The 19,659-nt window shown below is 43.0% G+C and overlaps 1 protein-coding gene across 6 annotated transcripts in view; it reads left to right on the forward strand.

Moving 5' to 3' along the window:
• TBC1D1 (TBC1 domain family member 1) overlaps positions 1-19,659 on the forward strand; it is a 212,303-nt gene that overhangs the window by 123,421 nt on the left and 69,223 nt on the right. For 3 of the 6 annotated variants that reach the window (XM_074272353.1, XM_074272354.1, XM_074272358.1), the window contains 3 exons: positions 1,594-1,755; positions 2,321-2,440; positions 4,008-4,147. In XM_074272353.1, coding sequence (XP_074128454.1) covers positions 1,594-1,755; positions 2,321-2,440; positions 4,008-4,147 — 422 coding nt within the window. The remainder of the gene's footprint in view (positions 1-1,593; positions 1,756-2,320; positions 2,441-4,007; positions 4,148-19,659) is intronic. The other 3 variants (XM_074272357.1, XM_074272356.1, XM_074272355.1) reach the window with 2 other exon arrangements.

A 19,659-nucleotide genomic window follows, 5' to 3' on the forward strand; every position in this document is an offset into this window, starting at 1 on the left:
TTGTTCTCCTGAGAGAGTGAAAAACTTAGCATGTTTTGGTACATACCTGTTGGCCCCACAGGATACGTTTGTCTCATTGGGCAAGGAGGTGACCTTGATGCAGTGCCCCCCAAACAGTGGCAAAGTCATAGGCTGTCTGATGGGGTGGAAAGGACCCTCACCCCACTTGTAGATTCTGGATTTGAACCCCAGTCCTTTTAGTTCCAAATCCTGTCCAATTCATCTTTTCCGCTTTCATTAGTTGGAGGGAAAGGTGGTCTGCACCACAACTGGGTAATCTCTTCAAGGCTCCTCCTGTGTCTAAAGTTGTATTATTCCCTCAGGCTAGCTTTATTTTTTTTTTATTTTTATTTTTTTAACTTCTGCTAAGTTCCTAGGAGCAGAAAAGTGAAGAAGGAAAGGAAATGTCATTCTCCCCATCCTTCTGGGGTCCTTGTCTGATACTTTGACTGTAATCAAAGTATCAGGACCAGGTCACACTGGTCCTGCCAGCGACTCCAAGAGAGAAGTATCCTGAAAGTCCAGGTTAAAAATAAACCCAAAGGACAGCTAGGTGGTGAAGTAGATAAGAGTACTGGCCCTGAAGTCAGGAGGACCTGAGTCAAATCTGGTCTCAGACACTTCCTAACTGTATAACCCTGAGCAAGTCACTTAACCCCAACTGCCTCAGAAAAAACAAACAAAAACCCAAAATATTCCTTACCTTATAAAGTGGTGTGAATCAGTCACTGATGACTGCAGGTGTCCCCATTACTTAACTGATGGGTACAGGACCACGGGTACTGCACTGGGATAGAGCAGTGTGCCGATAGAGGGATGTTGTCACCGTGGGAATCCCCACAAGCACTTCGGGGAGAAAGCCTCGTCTTCCTAGCATCTTCTCCCTCGCTCCCGATGACTTCCCCGCAATTGTAACCATAGAAGCGAAGTGGGTGCTAATGTAGCCTTTGCCCATAAGTAGCCTCTCCTCCATCGCTGCCCCACCCCATTTCCTCCTGAAACGTTCTTGTGGGTGGATTTCCGGCTCTCCTGCCAGAGTTGCTATCGACATGCCAGCCTGAGGTGGCAGGAGCCTTGCCCCTTCGCCAGGACAGTGTCCCCTGGCAGAGGGCACTCGGTGACCGGGAGACAGGCTGCGTGGCTCTTGTCAGTCCATCTCCTCCCTCTGACAAAAGCTCCTTATTTACAGCAGGCCGAGCCAAAAGCTCTGCTCTTGGTTCTTCCATTTTCTCCAAATGAGAATTGAGTGTTTGTTGCTGGGAATCTTGAACCAGAAACCTGTGTTTGAGCACAAGTTGGGAGGAGGAGGGGTGTCAGTGTGGAAAACTATCAATAAAGCTGGAAGACTGTTCCTCCTATCTAGTTAACAGACTTTTTCTGTACCTCTTTCTTACTAAAAACTCCTTTGAAAATCCCAGCTATAAAGGGTGGGTGACGGGCAGTGAGAAACATTCAGATACTGGCGCTGGGTGGGAACGAGAGAGAAGAAAGCTCACCCGTGTTCTTCCTTTTGTCTGTTTTGTCCTTCCGTCGTCCTCTCTCCCTTTTTCTCTCCCTTCCTCCCGTCCTTGCTCTCTGTTGACTGCTGTCTAGTTTGAACCCACCTGTTGACGAATCTAAAAGCTGTTCAGGTCAGTCTTCGGCTCCTGCTCTCCCACCTCCTCGTCTTAATCCCTCAGCCTCCTCACCCAATTTTTTAAAATGCCTAAAACATAATTCAAGTGGAGAACAGAGTGGGAATGCTGTGCCAAAGAGGTGAGAGCACACATGGGAGACATTCGTTGCCTTTGTTTGAATTAAGCCTAAAGAGAGCTGATGGGTGGCAAAGTGGAGGAATTGTCCGTCTCAGAATGACCGGGAACCATGTTTCTTACTGCATTTCAGTCTGTTGTTTTGAGTAATTTGTTTTTAAACAGTAGGAAATGAAGGAAAACCTTTTTTAAAAACACTTTGTCACCATTTTCCACTTTAATAATGACAATGTGGTGACCTGTCAGACATGGCGTTATACTTCCTGAGAGAATTCCTGGTCTGAAGATGACTTTAATACTTTTTCAGCTAAAAAGACAAAGAAATGGGAGATGGGCTGTGGCATGCATGTTATTGTTCCACAAATCCCACTTAATCACAGTTGAATTTTTTCAACTGAAGTGTAAAAAAGCAAACGAGATGGGTAAAGTTCTCATTTTCTTGCCTATTTTATTTATCCTTGCTGGACTTGAAGCTCAGATGCTTTCTCTTAGTTTGAAGCTTTGTATTTTGTGCTTTGTATTTTGACATTTCTTTATCCTAAACTTTACTTTTTCAACTGAACTCTTAGCATCTCCTATCGCAATGCCCTGCGGAAAAAACTTCATTCTTCTTCCTCTGTGCCAAATTTTCTCAAATTTTTGGCTCCTGTAGATGAAAATAACACATCTGACTTTAGGAGCACAAAAAGGTAGGGTTCTCTCTGGAGCTATCAAGGCTGGGTGTTTTAAGATTTAATGACTGTGTTTGAATGAATTCTGAAAGCCGTCGTGGGGGCTCGTTTAATTATCTAGTGCAGCTAAATTGCTGATAGAAACTATTCTGTATTTCTCTTTTCAGGGTTGATTTTTCCAAGTACATTTTACATGCATCTGGGCTCTTCTGCCACTTTAACATCACCAAAGCCACAGTTTATTCTCACATTATTATTTTAAAATAGCCCCCAAAGTTGGAAAAACAAGTTCTTTGGCCCCTTGATATCATTCATGGATGATGAATTCTGGGTTATCTTTCTAAATTACTGAACCACTGCTTTTTTATTATTTTGTATCCAAAAATTACATGGGATTACTTACTCTTTGTTGAATGATAAATATCCTAAGGCTAATTCAGTGATGGTTCATCACATAGCTAGGCTAGATTTGGGGAAGCAAAGGCCGGAGAAACAAAACAAAGTCGTCCCCACACTTGGTGAACTTGAGAGAAAATGGCAGGTATCTGTGGGGATCCAAAGAGATCGGATCTCTTCGTCCTCAAGCTGGTCTCCTATTAAACTAGGGACGGCAAGGACAGCTTTGTGGAGGAGATGGCAGCGAGCTGGTCTCTGTGCAAGCTTGGATAGAGGCTTATGGGAGAGCCCATGAGAATCAATAAAGAAAAAGCAGAGTTTGGGGTGAGCTCAGAGGATGGTTTGTACGAGTCCAGTTTGATGGGAGGTAGAGCTTTGTGTGGAAATGCAGCACCTAGCACGGTGGCTCGCGTATACAGTTAGTGCTTAATATTTGTTGAATTGAGTAATGTGAAATAAACTTAGAGAAGCCGATTGGAACTAGATTGTGCTAGAACTTGGATGCATCATATATTTATTTATTTATAAGGGCTTCCTTCTCTGACTTTGTTCTAGGTGATTTTTTTTTTTTTTTTTTTTTTACAAATAACCAGTTATTTTACAAGTGCGGAGTTAAGATGTTCTACAAGTAACCAGTTGCTTCATAAGTGCACAGTTCAGAACAAATCACAATTGATGAGTAGATAACTAAATAAGCAGAAGTTTTCATTTCCCTTGTGAGCTTTCATCTTTCCAAAACTGAGAACAGCCCGGCTCATCCAGATTTAGGAGCTTTTTGTAATCACAGTAATTTGGATAGAGGTGGCGCCCAAAGCTTATTAAATCAGGGGTCACAACCCTATGTGGGGGTCACATAACTGAATGTGGGGGGTCATAAAATTATGATTTATTACCAATAAATGTTTGACTTGTATGCCTATTTTATAAACACGGGGTCATATAAACATTTCTCAGGCAAAAAGGGGTCATGAGTGGAGAAAGTTTAAGAAGCCCCAACCCTTTAGGAAAGTCCCCCTTCCTTGGGTGGCCCCGGCCATGGTAGCCGTGCCTTACCCTCAGTGAATGCAGATCAGCTTGAGTGTTTATGGGGGGGGTGGAATTTCTAACCCAGAGCTTTCCAAAGCTCTGCAGCCTTACTGTCTAGGAGCTCTGCTCAGTCACCAACCGGTCATGCTGTCATTAACCGCAGGGACTACGAGTCCAAGGCCCAGCACCATGACAGTACCAGTGAGAGTCCCCTGAAGACCCGGCGGCACTCGTGGAGACAGCAGATCTTCCTCCGAGTGGCGACGCCGCAGAAAGGCTGCGATTCTCCCAGCAGATACGAAGGTAAGACCCCCATGGCGAGGAGGTCTGATATTTAACTTGGAGTTTGGGGTCTCAGGCATGGTGTGGAAGCCGGGAGGCCCCTTTCTGAAACATCCCCAGGGATCGCGGTCCTGGGTTCTGAGCAAACATTGAGTAAGTCTTGCTCATCTGAAGGAGCTCAAAAGAGAGGAGCTCTCGGCATCGGCCGAGGGCGAGGGCTACAAGCCTTAGGATGTACGGAGCTGTCCCCTTGGCCCTGGCAACCTGGCATAGGCGTCCTTCCAGTAAAGGGTGGGCAAGACCAGAGGGCAGCTGACGGTCCAGCTCTCGGTCTGGGAGGAAAGGTCCCCTCTGGCTCCTCCAGAACCAGTGGTCAGCACGGCCTCCCTCCGGACTCGGCTAATGGCCTCGGCTGGTTCTCGGCCTCATGGCGAGCAGAGGGGAGAACCCGGGCGCTTGTCCAACCCACCCCCTGGGTTGAAGTGGGCCTGGGCCAGTGAAATGGCTGCTTGGTGAAGGTCTCTGCAGTCACACAGGGCTCCGGTTCTAGCCTCCTCCCTGGAGACCTCCCCCCTCCCAACTCTACCCCAGGTAACTGCTGCAAGGAGCTGCTCAGCTCCTGGGATTCACAGATGAAGGCCATAGTACGCTTTTGTTGGGTGACTTTGGGGGCTTAACCATTAATGTGAAGATAGTATGGTAAAGTTCTTGTGATGGAGAATATAAACTTTAGCAACGAGACATACCCATCGTGGCGGGAAAACTTGTAAGGATCCTTTTGAATCTTTTTTCTCTAATTATTAGAGTAGAACTTTGTTATGACAAATCCAGTAACTGGAGACACTCCGGTACAGGGGAAAACAAACTTTTGTTGGTTGAATCTCTGCCTCTCCGGGTCTCAGATCCTCATCAGGAAAGGAACCGTGAGGTCTCTTCCTCCTCCAAGGCCCCAATTCTGTGATTGTGCAGACTCTGGGCCAGGTCCCAGCGCCCCAAACGTCTCAGGTGTGTGTTCTTGGGAGGTGGCAGGAGCAGGGGAGCGCTCACAGCATCTGTGCGATGGCGACAGTCTGCCCCTTGTGAGGATGATGAGGGAGCAGGTGGAGAAGGGGCGGCGTCCTGGTGAGCACTGCAGGACTATGGACGACACTGGTGTTCGGGGAGCTCCCTTAGCCCTACCTTGCATGAGTGCCCCAATCTCATTTTGTAGTTGGATTTTAGCATAACAAAAAAGAATCCGTGTAATTGTTTACATTTGTATTAGTGAAGGAAGATGGTTTTCTCACGGTGTCCCACAAACCCAGAAACATACCTCTGGTACTATTTCTGATGATCAGGGGGCAGCAGGATGTTTCCCATCAGCCTTCCAGACTGGAATCGGAACTCTCAGACACAGGTTCCTAAACCTCGCTTGGCTGTCATTATCAAGCATAAATAAGCCATTTAGCTGCTGCTTTTTTACTCTTCTTCCCCTTCCCCTCCCCCTTCTGGACCATCTCCCACTTTCCCAGCCTTTGGGAGAAGAGCTGGAAGGGGGGAAAGGAAGGCCTCCAAAAAGACCATTCGTCCGAGTAGCTTAAGTGCCTGGAAAAAAGCCCCATGTGTTTCCCCAACAACCGGGCCTGTTCTCCAGGCCTGGCAAAGTGGTCTTTCCGGCTGCGGAGAAGGCGCTGCTGCCTTGGGTCTCTATTCCCCCCTCCCCCCATCCCATCTCCTCTCCAGCCTCGCTTATTTTTCTCAGTGGACTTAGGGACTTTTAGAATTAGGAGCGGTTCCTCCATAGGCAGGTCACTCTGAAACTTTGTTCCTGTTTTCTCTTCTGGCTAGTGAAGATTTTAAGTGATTCAGGGAAATGGATTTTCTCATGATTGCTGCGTTCTGGACCCGTGGACTCCTGTGGGTAAAGCGTCATGCTAAAGGAGTCCAGTAATGGAAATCCCTTTGCCCGAATGGGCCAAGCTGCTGAGATAGAGACTTCTCTTCCTTGGCCCTTCTTACGTTTATCCATTTGTAAATGAGAGCTTGGTTCCGTGGTCATGGATTACACCCTCCCCAGCTCCGACTGTCTCCGGGGGAAGTGGCCGGCGGCACGTGCAGCCCCCGCCACTGGAAAACCGCATAGAAACCCATCTGAGCGCCATCTCTGTATGAAAAGGGGAGCGTCTCAGCATCTCTGCATTAGAAGCCAGAGCCAGACGGGACGCCCCAGCGGCCGAGCGGCCAAAAGAATGGTTACCTGGTCTCTGTTTGGCCATGGCCGTGGCCGAAGGCCTTGCTGCTTCAGGATGTAGACGCTTTCATTCTGGGACGGTTCTGGTTTTATTAGAGAGGAGGAGGTAGAGGAGGGGAAGAAGGGGGGATGGAGAGAGGGGAAGGGGGAGGCTCGAGGAGACCAGGAGAGAAGAGGGTCCAGATCCTGCTTTCTACCCAGGATACCCGGGAAAGGGACTTGAGCTCTCCTTGCCCAGTTCTTCCCTTGGAACTCTGACCCCCTGAAATCATAGAGCTCATCTCCTTATACTGACATCGCCTTTCCCCAGTGCGTTTCCTCTTCATTTTTTCCCATTTATCCGGCGATCTGATGTAGGTTGTGACCGTGGTTCTGCTCACTAAGCTCAGCGTCCCTTCTGGTCACTCCAGGTCTTTCTGGAACCCTGTATTCCATCCCATTCCCGGACCATAGAAGCCGTCCGGCCCGTTCCCCTCAATTTCCAATTCCTTGCCAGATTGGGTAATTTTTACCAAAAAATGACTGGGAATGGTTAAAGTGGTTAAGAACCAAAGGCCCGCCCCCTTGGAAGGAAGAAGGCAAAAGAAAGAAAGAAGAGGGCGGGCTCCCCTTTGCAACCTTTCTCTAGATAAGTCACTGGTCAGAGTTCTGGGTCCTTGCCCTCCCTGCCCTCCCCACCTTGCCTGGCTGCAGTTCACCTACAGCATTGTGCTAGAAAGATGGCCGCCACAAGGGGGCGCTGCTGCCTGCTCTCCCCGGCCCCAGAATCCTGCTTAATTTCCATTCCTTCTGTTTCACGGGGATCTGACTTCAGCTGACTCCGGCCCAGAGCCCCCGGCCCCCAGAGCCCCGCCCCAGAGCACGTCTGAGGTTTGTTAGGGGCTCCGCTTTGGGCCTAGGCTGGGCAAGAGAGACCCAGTGACCTCTCCTGAGGGGGGAGAAGAAGGTTATCTTGGACATGATTTCTATGGAGAATAAAGAACAGACCCCTGACCAAACCCAAAATGTTTTCCAAAAATTTTACCTTAGCAGAGTTGTAGTCTGAAGTGGTAGAAAATAAGAAAGCACGATGGCAGCGGAGTGCCGGCTGTTTGTCTGCCCTTGATTATGCTTACGCCATCCCCGACCTTTTCTTTTTTAGGGCAATCAGGGTTAAGTGCCTAGGATCACGCAGCTAGGGCATGGCCGCCGCTGGATTTCCACTCAGGTCCCCTGGGCTCCAGGGCCAGGGCTCTTTCCCCTGGCCTGCCTACCCACCCTGCCTAAGCTTTTCTTTAAAAACATACATCCATACGCAGATATATACACAGTTTTTGAGTAAGTAGTATTTTATTTTCCCAACTACATGTAAAGAGAATTTTTAACATTCATTTTTTTAAATAAAATTTTTATCTTTTCCCTAAGACAGTGAGCAATTTAATATAGGTTATCACAGAAGGGAACAGTCCTTTCCTCACGGAGCTTATGTTCTGTTGGAAGAGACAGGAACACAGAGAAGTGAATACAAAATAAGTGCACAAGTATTTCTGAGGGGAGGGCGAAGGCTCTGGGTGGTGGATTCTGCTTAAAGGTCCATAGGGCCAGTTGTAAGGGATCGTGTGTTTCTTTACTTGCAGTAACAGAGAAGAAGTAATTGTTGGCTGATTAACTCAGGGAATAAAGAATACTTTGGCTTAAAGGGAAAGTGTGTGTTTCAAAATAAGGGATTAAAAGTAAGAAGGCAGGTTGGGAGTTTGGCCTTTGTCAAAGTGTAAAGAGGAGAGAGAATCACTGAAAACGTTTTAGGTGAGGAGTCATGGTCGGACAGAGAGTTGTAAAGATCTTTCAGCTGAAATTTGCAATGGACCGAAACCCTGCAGCCGACAGCAGTCTCAGAGACTCGGGACAGTGAATTCCTTGACAGCGAAAGTTCTTAAATATTGTCATCTGTTACCCCGGAAAAGTGTAGAAGGCCTTCTGTGTGAAGTTGTGAAAATCACCTATTTTCATAGATCTGAAATTGTTTGAAAGTCCTGGCCGGCCATCCCACTCGAGTCCCTTGGCCACCTGCCACTAGCACTTCCTGCCTTTCCCCTGCCCCCCCACATTCCTGACTGCCTGGAGGATGGGGCGCAGGCTGGGCTGCTCTGGGCTTAGACCCTCTTCCCAGGGCCTGCTCCAAAAAGGCAGTGAAAAGGAGGAGCGGGCAGACCAAGAATATGAGGACAGGGAGCTTCATGGAGAAGAAGGAGGCAGGGCTGGGGATGGAGAGAAGAGGGGAAGAGAGAGAGAGAAACAGAAAGTGAGAGAGATAAAGGCAGAGAAAAACAGAGAGAGAAACACAGAAATAGACAAAGAGTGTGTGTGTGTATGTATAAAACTTGCCTTGGGCCACATTTTTCCCTTCAATTCTTTGCTAAGTTGTTTAATTCAGACTTGTCCAAAATCTGCCCTGTTTTCTCCCTTCCTCCTCTCCCCAGTTGTTCTCTTTTTCTTCCTTCCTCCTCTTCTCTCCCCTCTATTCACCTCCCCCAATCTAGTGGCAAATCTTGCTGTCTCTTAAACCTTTGCAGATAAAATTTCCAAATTAAGTTGATATTCAAATAAATCAACAGATTGAAAATCTGAAATTTAGCAGGTTACAGACAGTGAAACAGCAAACATAACTCTTCTTCTTTTTTAGAGGGAGGAGCTGCCCAAAAGCTGTTGGCAGTGATTTAGTAATGAGTTTAACAAGATTTCTTTGGCTCCTTTACCCATTGTAGAGTGGGAGGTTCTATTGGGATGAGTATCAAGATGGTTATTGTATGGCAGGTATTCTGGGATTAAACATCAAATTTTATTCCTCAAGCACCATTATTTGACTATTGGAAATCATATAAGCAGTTGTTTTGATTTTTCAAACAAACAAACAAAAAATCAAATCTCTAGTGAGATGTGCTTTCCTGAGTTGCAATTTTATCCAAGAATTTTGAATCACTTAGTTTGTAAATTGTGGTTTGAAATGAGTTTGTAAAATGTAAAATATACATTAAGATGAATATTTGGGGTTTGTTTAGTTTTCTAATCAGTCCATGTTGGTGCATAAAGCTGCTGTTGCAACTGTTAGAGCTGTGGGGAAATTTCAACATCTAAAGTATAGTCATGAGATAAATCCAGGGAGTGCATGTGCTTCTTTTCGAAGTGGCTATTTTTTTTTCCACTAAATAAATCTTGTCTCATTCTTATAAATGAAAATATTTTCAGACTAAATACTAAAAGGTTTTTAAAACAGCATTTATGTAAGTATAAGTACTATAATTATGGATCTTCATAGCCCTGAAAATTATTTATTTTAAGAGGCCATGAATTTTGTTCTTGAAAGAATAATAGCTTTTCTACCAGAAAATCCAATGACTGTGGTATATTTTGAGATGATTTAGTTTGAAAAGTCAAATTAAGGACAATCCTGGGATGGGAGGTTTCATGCTTGCTCAATTCTAAAAATTCGAGTTAACTGGCTTATCTTTTGAGGCTTTCTCCATTGCCAGTTTTATTCAGGGAAGCAGGCAAGTTGGGTGCCAGCCAGTTAGTGCCAACTTAACAAATAATATGATTGATCTTGGGGCCACAGCCTGCCCTCTCATCCCTCCAAATAAATATATTACAAAAACACAGATTTATAAATGGAAAATAAGAATCTGGAACCGAAAAGAACTGAATAGTGGTTGAGCTAGATTGGGACTGAGCTTTTTAATGATAAAACTCAAGAATATTCCTTCTACTTCATCCTGAGATAATAAAAACAGCAAACATTTACTAAACATGGTGGAGCTATTTCCTGGGTGCCCTAAAAAGTCTTGGGGCGGTCTTAAGCTAAGCCTTTTGGGACACCCCGTGTTTCATAATTTCCAGCTATCATGTCCAATGTTACATGAAGAATCCATTGAAGAAGGGGAAGAGAAAGGATCGTGCAATGTGTTCCTGGGTGGAGTGGCTCATTGTAGGCAGAAGAGCATGCTGGAAAGCATCGTAGAGAAGTGGCCCTTTAAAAGAGGAGGAGGAATTTACCGGGGGTTGCATTTTCTCCTGCATTTTCTGGCTACTTCCCCTCTCAAATACAAAGGCACAAGATGTGCCAGCACCTCAAAGTCCCAGCCTCACTTGGGAGACTAGTGAAGCAAGCCCTCTAGCCAGGGAGCCGGGGGAAGTGGCACCCTAACTAGCTTGCCTGTCTCCAGAGGGGCCGCTCTCCTGCCCAGGGGACCCCAGGCACGTTCTTGGGCTTCTCAGCTCGAGCTCTCCCACCTGAAGGGTCATCGGACCTGGTGGTCACTGAGACCACATTGTCTGTCACCTGGCAGCTTCAGTCCCCACTCTGTTTGCTGCACATTTCATCCCATCCCCCCTAAGGGGCTGACCCCTGCCTCAGAGTGCCCATTGGAAGTCCAGGAGGCGTCCAGCTGGAGTGGGTGGTGGGAGTGCCGGGCAGCTCTGGGGATCTCACCGTGACTCTTGTCACTCTTTCTCACAGCTGGCGTTCAGGCTACAGATCTGGAGTTTTAAATTTGGAAGGATTAATAATAGAGGTAAATGGGATGATTTTGTAATCAGGGCTTATTTTGGCAGAGCAGTGTAAGCAATTTATTTTAAAAGCAAAAATAATTTAGTTTTCCACTGACTATTCAGTTTTTCCTTTTTTAAGGGAGCCATTTCCCCCAAACACCACAAATGCCTATCTCTCCCTCCCTCTCTTTTCCTTCCTCCCTCCTCCCTCCCTTCTTTCCCCTTCTTTTTCACTCCTCTTTATTTGCTTTGCTCTGTTCCTTTGAGCAATGCTTGTCATATTGAGACCATAGGAAATACTCATTGACTGGAGTTCTGTTTTCCAATATTGTCCCTCGCAAGCTGAGAATCTCTGGGAACTGATCGTTTTAGAAGTGAGGACTTGGACTTTTTGTCAAGCTTCTTAAAAACTCCAGCAATGTTCACTGTGTATGTGTGGGGAGTAGCCATGGCCTATATGGGTTGTAGTTTATCTGAAATTTAAGTTGTAGGATAAAATACATCTATGCTTAGCTTCTATTAAATTATTAGACTAGTAGGTCTGTGTAGGAAGAAAGTTCCGAATTGGTAACCCCTGCTTTCAAAGAGTAATCAGGGACAAATTCCATTTCCTGTCTCTTCCTTCCCCACCATATTAAATCCCTTGTTTAGAATAGAAGTGTCCATTTGTAATGATGTATCTGGAATCATTTAAAAACCTAGGAACTAAAATTTCACTTTTGAAGTCTTTTTTTTTTTTTTTTTAAAGCCCAGCTCTCCAAACTTGACTTGCTGTTAATTTTTCAGGAGGGATGGGCACTAATGGGAAGTGAGAGTGGTTGAAATGAGAATATCTGGAAATCGAATTTTGAGGATATCATGATAACAAAGCAGCTCACTGGGGTCAGTGAATGTATCCAGCCTCAAAGCCTGGGGATAGACGTTACCAAGAGTCACCGGGGAGCAAGGAAGGGTGGATTTGCTTGTTTTTTCTCATTTGGGGGACTGTTTTTAATTTAAACTGACTAGTAACACGACCAGCGCAGTGCTTTAAGGACGTTCAGTCTGGCAATGGAATGAAGGCCAAAATGGGGCAGAACATCAGGGGACCAGTGTCAGTTTCTACTAAGTCACAAACCAGAATCCTTCCATATTTGCCAGTTTTCCCAGTGGGCGATGTCCTGGGAAAGGCCTGGGTGCACATGTGGCCTCAACCACTTACTTTTGAGACTTCCCTGCAACAGCAGCTAATGGAGACGGAGTCAATGAGGGATGGGAGGAGCAGGTGGCCACAGAGGCAGCCAGTTACATTACAAGGCTTGAGGTTCTTACAGGTCTTGTCCCTAAAGTCTAGAAGGCTGTTCCCCGGGCTCGTGCTCTTAGCTGGAGCTCCTTCGATAGCATTTAGGAGGTCTTGGGAGGAGAAAATGACATAATTGAAATTTAGCCTTTCTTTCAGTTAGGAATTTTAAATACCAGCACATCACCTTGCCAGAAATTCCCTGACACATAAGTTTAAGAACTCCTTCTCTGGCTTTTGACTTCCTGTTACCCTCTCATTGAGTTGGCTCAAATGCCAGCTTCCAGAAAGCCTTCTTTAATGCCCATATTCCCCTCACCTCCCTGGCCAGACTTCACGCAACACTTGGTAATGCAGCCCTATCTGATATATTATAGTTATTTGTCTATGCACCCATACTCCTTGTTTCATGGGTTTATAGACTGTCTTTTCTAACCTTTATATCTCTCCAAGGGCCTGTCATGGTGTTTGTTGATGAAATTCTTTCTGGGGAGATGGGGAGGGAGCTTTTTACCCTTGAGATTTCCTCCCTCACCCTGCAGTAAGTACACCTGTATTTAGTTACTTACCCAGGCTAGACTGCATGAAAATGAAAAACCCTATCAAATGAATATTGACATTTATCAAACATGAATATGTTCATTTTTTAAAATCACCCTAATTTTTGGTCTTGAAATGGAAACACATCTTTGTCATTAAAATATAATAAGCGGGGGCAGCACCAGCCCTGAAGTCAAGAGGACCTGAGTTTAAATCTGGCCTCAGACACTTAACACTTCTCAGCTGTGTGAGCCTGGGCAAGTCACTTAACCCCAAATGCCTTAGCAAATTTTATTTATATACATATATATGTAAAATACCAACCTAAATTCTGCAATTTTGCATATTTGCAGGTTAAGAAAATTACTTAGAAACTGCCACAACTCAGTTGTACACTGTTGTGAGTTTCATTATTGCCGTGAAATTGAAGAATTTATTGGTAATTTGGAGATTTTCCCTTTTCCCCTGAGATAGTGTGTGTATCAACGATCAACCAACCTTTTTATCATCATCGTTAAAATTTTTTATCATTCTAATTTAGGGGGAGATCCAGAACTATGATTTCAGGTGCAACAACTCTGTAACTTTTTTCAGATTTGGGGGACTTGTCTAGGGTCACACAGCTAGTATGTGTCAAATACAGCACTTGAACCCAGTTTATAGTTGCCTACGATCTTTATTTCAGTGATTTTATTTTTCTTGGACGGGACCTCTCTCCATCACTGTTTTCTTTCTGTGCTTTGATGTACCCAAAGAATAAAGCCACAATAATAGCTATTTGGTGTCTTCTGCACCAATAGCTATGTAGATTGCCTTTGTGAATGATGGTACATTTACTCCACCCTTCCCAAGAGGGGCAATATCCCTCAATTGTTATTAAATATTTTGAGACAATAATTTGTTACTTATTGCTCCTGTGGTTCCAAATTTCTCTGCTTACAGAAGAAATCAGTTGCAATATGATACATCAAAGTATTTTTAAATTTTCTGCCAACAGCCCTTTGTTCTTTATCTGATGTTTTAAAACCCATCAAAATCTGTCTTCTGTTTTCTAAAATGACTTCATAAAAATATGATCCCATTGGCGAATTCTCCTGTTGGAATGGAATAGGGTGTGGATTCAGGTGGAGTGGGTTCTGAGGCAGGCTCAGTTGTGTGACCCTTAACTTCCTACAGGCTTTAGATTCTTCCTCTGGCAAATGGGCTGAAGAGTGTTTATTTTATCCACCTCATCAGGATTGCCAAGAAAGCACTATATCAACATGAAAAATTAGTAATTTGTAGTTACTGTACTGTTCTTTGCCAGTCTAGTCTTGCTTTATTATTTCTGACATTTTATTGTCTGCAATTAAACTTTTTATATCTAAAACATCTAAAAAAAATCTTTTTATATCTCTGTTGAAGAGATATTATTTTTGAGAGATACTACAGAACATCCTAAGAAGGGGCACATCTGTTAAAGTGAAGGGTCTAAATAAGGCAAAGGCATAAAGAGTGTCATCCATTTTAGGGAAAAATTTGAGTGAAAATGGCATGGAATTTAGGAATCAATATAATGACCTTTTTATGTTTTAATAACCTAAGTGTCTTTTACCAACCAATTTACAGTTTGGATGCCTCCTTTTCCAGGATGTTGTAGAAGGTTGCCCAGTTGGGCCAGAGAGCCCCAAATTCTCCTCCATCTCCAGGATCAGCCTTCCCTTTGAAGTTAACAACTGTTTCTGAGAGAAAGCTGATTTTAAAACATTTCTGCGTTTGAACTGTGTCCTCCCTCGAACCATTCTATTTAGTTTAAAAAAAAAAAAAAAACAGGTGGAACTAACACGGAGCTCTGGACATTAATTCCTATAATGGAGTCTCCCTTTGATATGCATGTTTTATAAGTTGATCATAATGGGAGTATTCAAGAATTTTAAACACTTGCAGACACATTAGAGATCATCGAATCCAATTCCCTTGATTTACAGATGAGGGCACTGAAGCCCTGAGCTGTAAACTGCCTTGCTCAAAATTGCAGTGAATTTATTATGACCAAGTGGGGCCTGGATCTCAGATATCCTCATTTCTGATTCACTTTTCTTTAGCCCCCAAAGCACCTACATTAGGAAATGCATGTATATTCAAATTTTGGAGATCCATTCCATATTTTCTATTGTACTAGCATAAGAGTTGAACCGGGTCCAGTTGCCCCCAGAAGAGAATGCTACTTTCCAAACTGAGGATATCAGTCCTTATAAGGAGAGCACCAAGGCCTGGGGTTTTCCATTTGGAAAGGTCACATTTTCACATAGGCATTGTGGGATATACAAAGATATATATAGCTTTCAGTTTGGGGAAAAAGATGTGGTTCAGTGTTCTTTTATAAGATCTTGTTTCATAGTACGGACTTCCCCCTACTGGTATAGGACAAAGGTATTTCCTTAGTTTTAAATCATGGACTTCCTTTCATAGATTTTCATTCCTACATGATGTTCATTTAAGCATTGTGTAATGGAAAGGGTGTGGCGGGGCTTATTAGTTCACAGATGTTTGAAATGTGATAGCGAAGGTAGAGAGTAGCAGTTTATAATAGTAGAATCAAGCAATTAATTCCATTTCGGTGACTAAGTCATAGATTTCCCAATTTTTTGCCTGTTGGGCAAGCAAAAACTCCTCCAGAAGTTATTCAAGCACTTTAAGGATTAAGCTAATAACTGAATTTGAGGAGCATGTCCCTTTTGTGGGTTTTTTCTTTATGACATCTTTGTTTTTTCTTTTTTTCCCCCCTCATGTCATTCTTTGTACTTTAATTGACCTCCCTTTTCAACATTGCCTCCTCTAACTCCCCATGATTTTTGTTCTTTTACTCCCCGACCCTGCTATCTCTCTTGGAATTGTAGGAAAAGAGGGGTGTGCTGTGGTCTGAGTTTTTAGCTGAAGGTGTGGGAACAGGTCTTTTACTCTCCTTCACTTAGCCAGCATTTTAAGTACCTACTGTGTGCAAGTTACTGTGTGTATGTACTGGGCCAGGTACTGTACTAGATAGAAACACATGTATATATGCTACTATTACACTTTGCCATTTATTTGGCAGTGATGATTAGTGATACTGGTCACTGGTTACTTTCTTTGCTATTGCCCTTTCTGATTTTGGAATTAGGACTATGGTTTCTTTATAGAAGGAATGTACCTTCATTTTGTAGTTTGAAAAATAGTTTGTGAAGCATAGACATTATTTGTTTTTTAAATCTTTAAGAGAATTAACTTGTGAATCCATCTAGAGCTAGAATTTTCTCATGTGCGGAGACTTGCTTAGTTTTTTCTTTCGGAAATCTGGATATTTAGAGTCTTTATTTCCTATTATATCACTTTGACTATGTTATATTTTCAGTAATCTATTTCCTTTAGTTTTTCAGTCTTATTACTGTATAGTTCAGCACAGGCGTTTCCAAAGGTTTAAGTCACATTCATTTGTGAATTACCTCCTTTTGTTTTTTATTTTGTCAGTTCCATTTTTAAAGTAATGCTTTGTCCATTTGTAGTTTTTTTTTTCCTAATCAATGTTTTATGTCATTTATGAGTTTTTGCTTGTGTTACTTTCAATTCAACCAACAGTCATATTTTTTAAAGAACCTATTATGTGCCAGATATCGTGCTAAATGACAGAGATACTAAAGGAAGGCAAAAAGCAGTCCTTCTGTCAAGAAACTTAAGAATCTAGTGGAGGAGATAACATACCAAAAAAATTATGTGCAAGTAAGATTTATGCAGGACATATTAAATATTATCAACCAGGAGAAGGCACTTATATTAAGGGGAATTTGGAAAAGTTTTCTGTAAAAGATAGAATTTTAGCTGTAACTTGTAAGAAGGCAAGAAATGGAGATGAACATGTTTTAGACATGAGGGAGAGTCAGGAAAAAGTCCCAGATCCTCAGGAGGTAGTATCTTGTTCAGAATAGGGAGATCAGTGCCTCTGGATTGCTCAGGGGGCCTGGGAAAGAAAAGAGGGGTGGGGGTGAGTTGTAAGAGAATTGTAAAGATATTTATCTTGACTTAAAGTAACAAAATATCAATTAGTTGCTTATCTAGTTTTAAAAAATATATTTTCATTTTCTTGTTTAGTAATATGTTATTCAGGGGTCTAAACTTTAAGAACTTGTTTAGATATTATCATCAATTGTATTATGTTACCTCATTATAATTTTTTATTTTTTTCTATGATTTTTGCCATTTACTCACCAGTTGTATAAGATATAATTTTAGTCTTCATTTGAGTCTGTATGTTTTGTCCATATTTTCTTTTTTGGGTTATAAGGGTTTTTTATGATGGTGTTTTTTTTGTTTTTTTGTTTTTTTTTCATTATGTTCTTTAAAGGCTGTAGTCACATCTGCCTTTCTGAATTTTTAATGTATTCTTTATGCCTAGTTTGGGATCAGTTTCTAAGTTCTCATGGGAACCTAAGAATTATGTGTGTTTTCTAAGATTCCCTTTCAGAATTCTCCACTGAATTGTCCATTGCCGTTTTTCCAACATTTTATCCAAGTGTGTAATTCTTGTTTGTTTACGTGTTGGATTTGGCAAGCTCTGACATAGAAATGCTGAGGTCACCTGAGAATTAGTGCTCTTCTAATTAGGTTGGTTATATGTACATATGTAGATGCACATGCACACACTTATTCATCTTGATTCGATTTGCCTTCCAGAGTCTAATTGCCATGAACCTGCCCATGCATTAATCATCTGTAACGCCTTTAATCAGAGAACAGTATTCCTTGTTGGTATCAGCTTTTGTTTTGTTACCTAACATCACGACTGTAACTTCTAGTTTTTATCTACAGTTGAAACATATTAAGTGTTTATTCTGGCCCTTCCTTTTGCATCTGTAGGAAACCCTTTGCTTTTGATGAGTTTATTGTAAAGAGACATTTATGGAGATTTGTTTTCTAATAGGAGAAGCTCGATGATGCAGGGGATAGATTAGAGTCAGGAAGCCTCAAGTTCAGATGCAGCCTCAGACGTTGGGGGACGCTAGGCAAGTCACTTCACCCGGATGACCTCGGTTTCCCCATCTGTAAAGTGAGCTACAGAAGCAGAGGGCCAATTGGCGCAGCATCTCTGCCTAGGAACCCTCCCCCCTGGGGTGGTGTAGAGTCGGGCACAGCCGAGATACTGGGACCCCGAGAAGCGGGGCAGCCGGACCTGTGTCCCTTTCTAGTGTTCACCTCTCAGCTGTGGAACTAGGCTCCCTTTTGCTTCCAGGCTCAAAGAGAAAACCCTCCATTGGGTTTTTAAAGCCTTCAGACCCAGGGCCCTTCCTCCCTCCCGGTCTCCTCCCTTCCTCCAGCCCACTTCCCATTCATCTGGACCCCATGGACCACGGATACTGACTGGCCTCCTGCTGTGCCTTGCATCTGTTCTCGTGTTGCCTGATGGGGGTTCTCCATGGCTCTCCTCCCTACTAGGACTTTCCCTCATTTCCCCCTCTCTGAGTCTCAGGTAAAGTTCCCCCTTTTGCAAGAAGTCTCCCATTCCTCCTTAATCTCGGTAACTTCCTCCCAGCAATCCCCAGTTTATTCTGTGTATTTATCTTGTTGGCACACATTGCATTGTGCATTTCTTGAAAGCAGGAAATTTTGGGGGGTGGGAGATGGGGGAATGGGAGGTCTCTATAGCCCCAGGGCCTAACACAATGCCTGACATATTAGGCTCTTAATACATGTTAATTGATGAGTTACTTTGAGAAGAGATTTAAATATCTGTCCTGTGCTGAAGAAAGCAGAGGACTTTATATTCCCTTTTAGAAAAGGTTCTTTTTTAAACAGATAAAATGTTGTCTGCAGTTATTTGAAGGATTTCCTTTTGTGGAACCATTTATTATGTTTTACTGTTTTATTATAATCTGTAGTTATTGGTATTTCTAAATTACGGGAGTCAATAAGCCCTTTCTGGTTTCTCTTGGTGAGACTTCACCTGAAATTTTTGGATCCTCATAGTGGGAGGTAACTAGGATGATGTGAGTGTTATGAAACCATCTTAAATAATGATAATAATAATAACAACAATTCACATTTTAAGAGATTTTACATCTGTTTTTGTATTTGTTCCTTAGAGTAGTCTTGTGGGGTAGATTATATGATTGTCCCCATTTTATAGATGAAGAAACAAGCAGAAAAGGAAAGATTTAGGGTGTTTAGCCCAGAGAAGATAAGACTTAAGGGGCTCCTGGTAGATGTCCTGTTATTTGAAGTCTCTGGCCAAAGGCAGTGGAGGTAGCCTGTTTCTGGGTGGCTGTAGAAAGGTGAATGCAGGACCAAGAGGTGAACAGTAAAAGGCACATTGGACAAGGGGACTCCGAGGACCTCTCCAACACTAACATTCTGTGACTTTTCAGCTGTTTGGTATTTCTTCCTCCTGGATGACTTTCACAATCATTCAATTTTCTCAGAACAATTCAAGGGAGAGTCAGGAGTCATATGGTTGAAGTTAGAAGCAGTGTAGTAAACAAGTTCTTGTGATTTTTTTCTCAGTGGTGCAGCAGATGTTTAAGTTCAGTGGGATTGGAAAAACCTGCCTTTCGCTTTCAGTGCCTCTGTTTGCATTAAGATTCAGCAACTCCCCAGGTTGTCCCCGGACATTGCTGTGTAGGTCTGGCCATGCTCTGACAGAGCTGTGGTTATGGCCCAGGTTGACTTGGGAGATGGGGGAGACTGGCTATTTTTCATTTCAAATCGCTTTTCCATAAAACTTGTGACTGGTGTATCTAATTCAACCAACTTTTTAGGTTAAAATGAGTTTTTGACTAATGTCAAATTAATCTTAAAGAATAACATTTTTTATGCTGATTAAAACTTGATCTTTAACCATTCAAAAGGTATCTTATGATCTTACAGTGGTCATTATCATTGACGGTTAATTTCAAGTTATATCAAGAGGTATAAAAATTTGGGATATTCTGATTCTAACATACCTTGCAAATT

Source organism: Sminthopsis crassicaudata, chromosome 6 (assembly GCF_048593235.1).
Source record: "Sminthopsis crassicaudata isolate SCR6 chromosome 6, ASM4859323v1, whole genome shotgun sequence".
NCBI classification, from domain to species: Eukaryota; Metazoa; Chordata; class Mammalia; order Dasyuromorphia; family Dasyuridae; genus Sminthopsis; species Sminthopsis crassicaudata.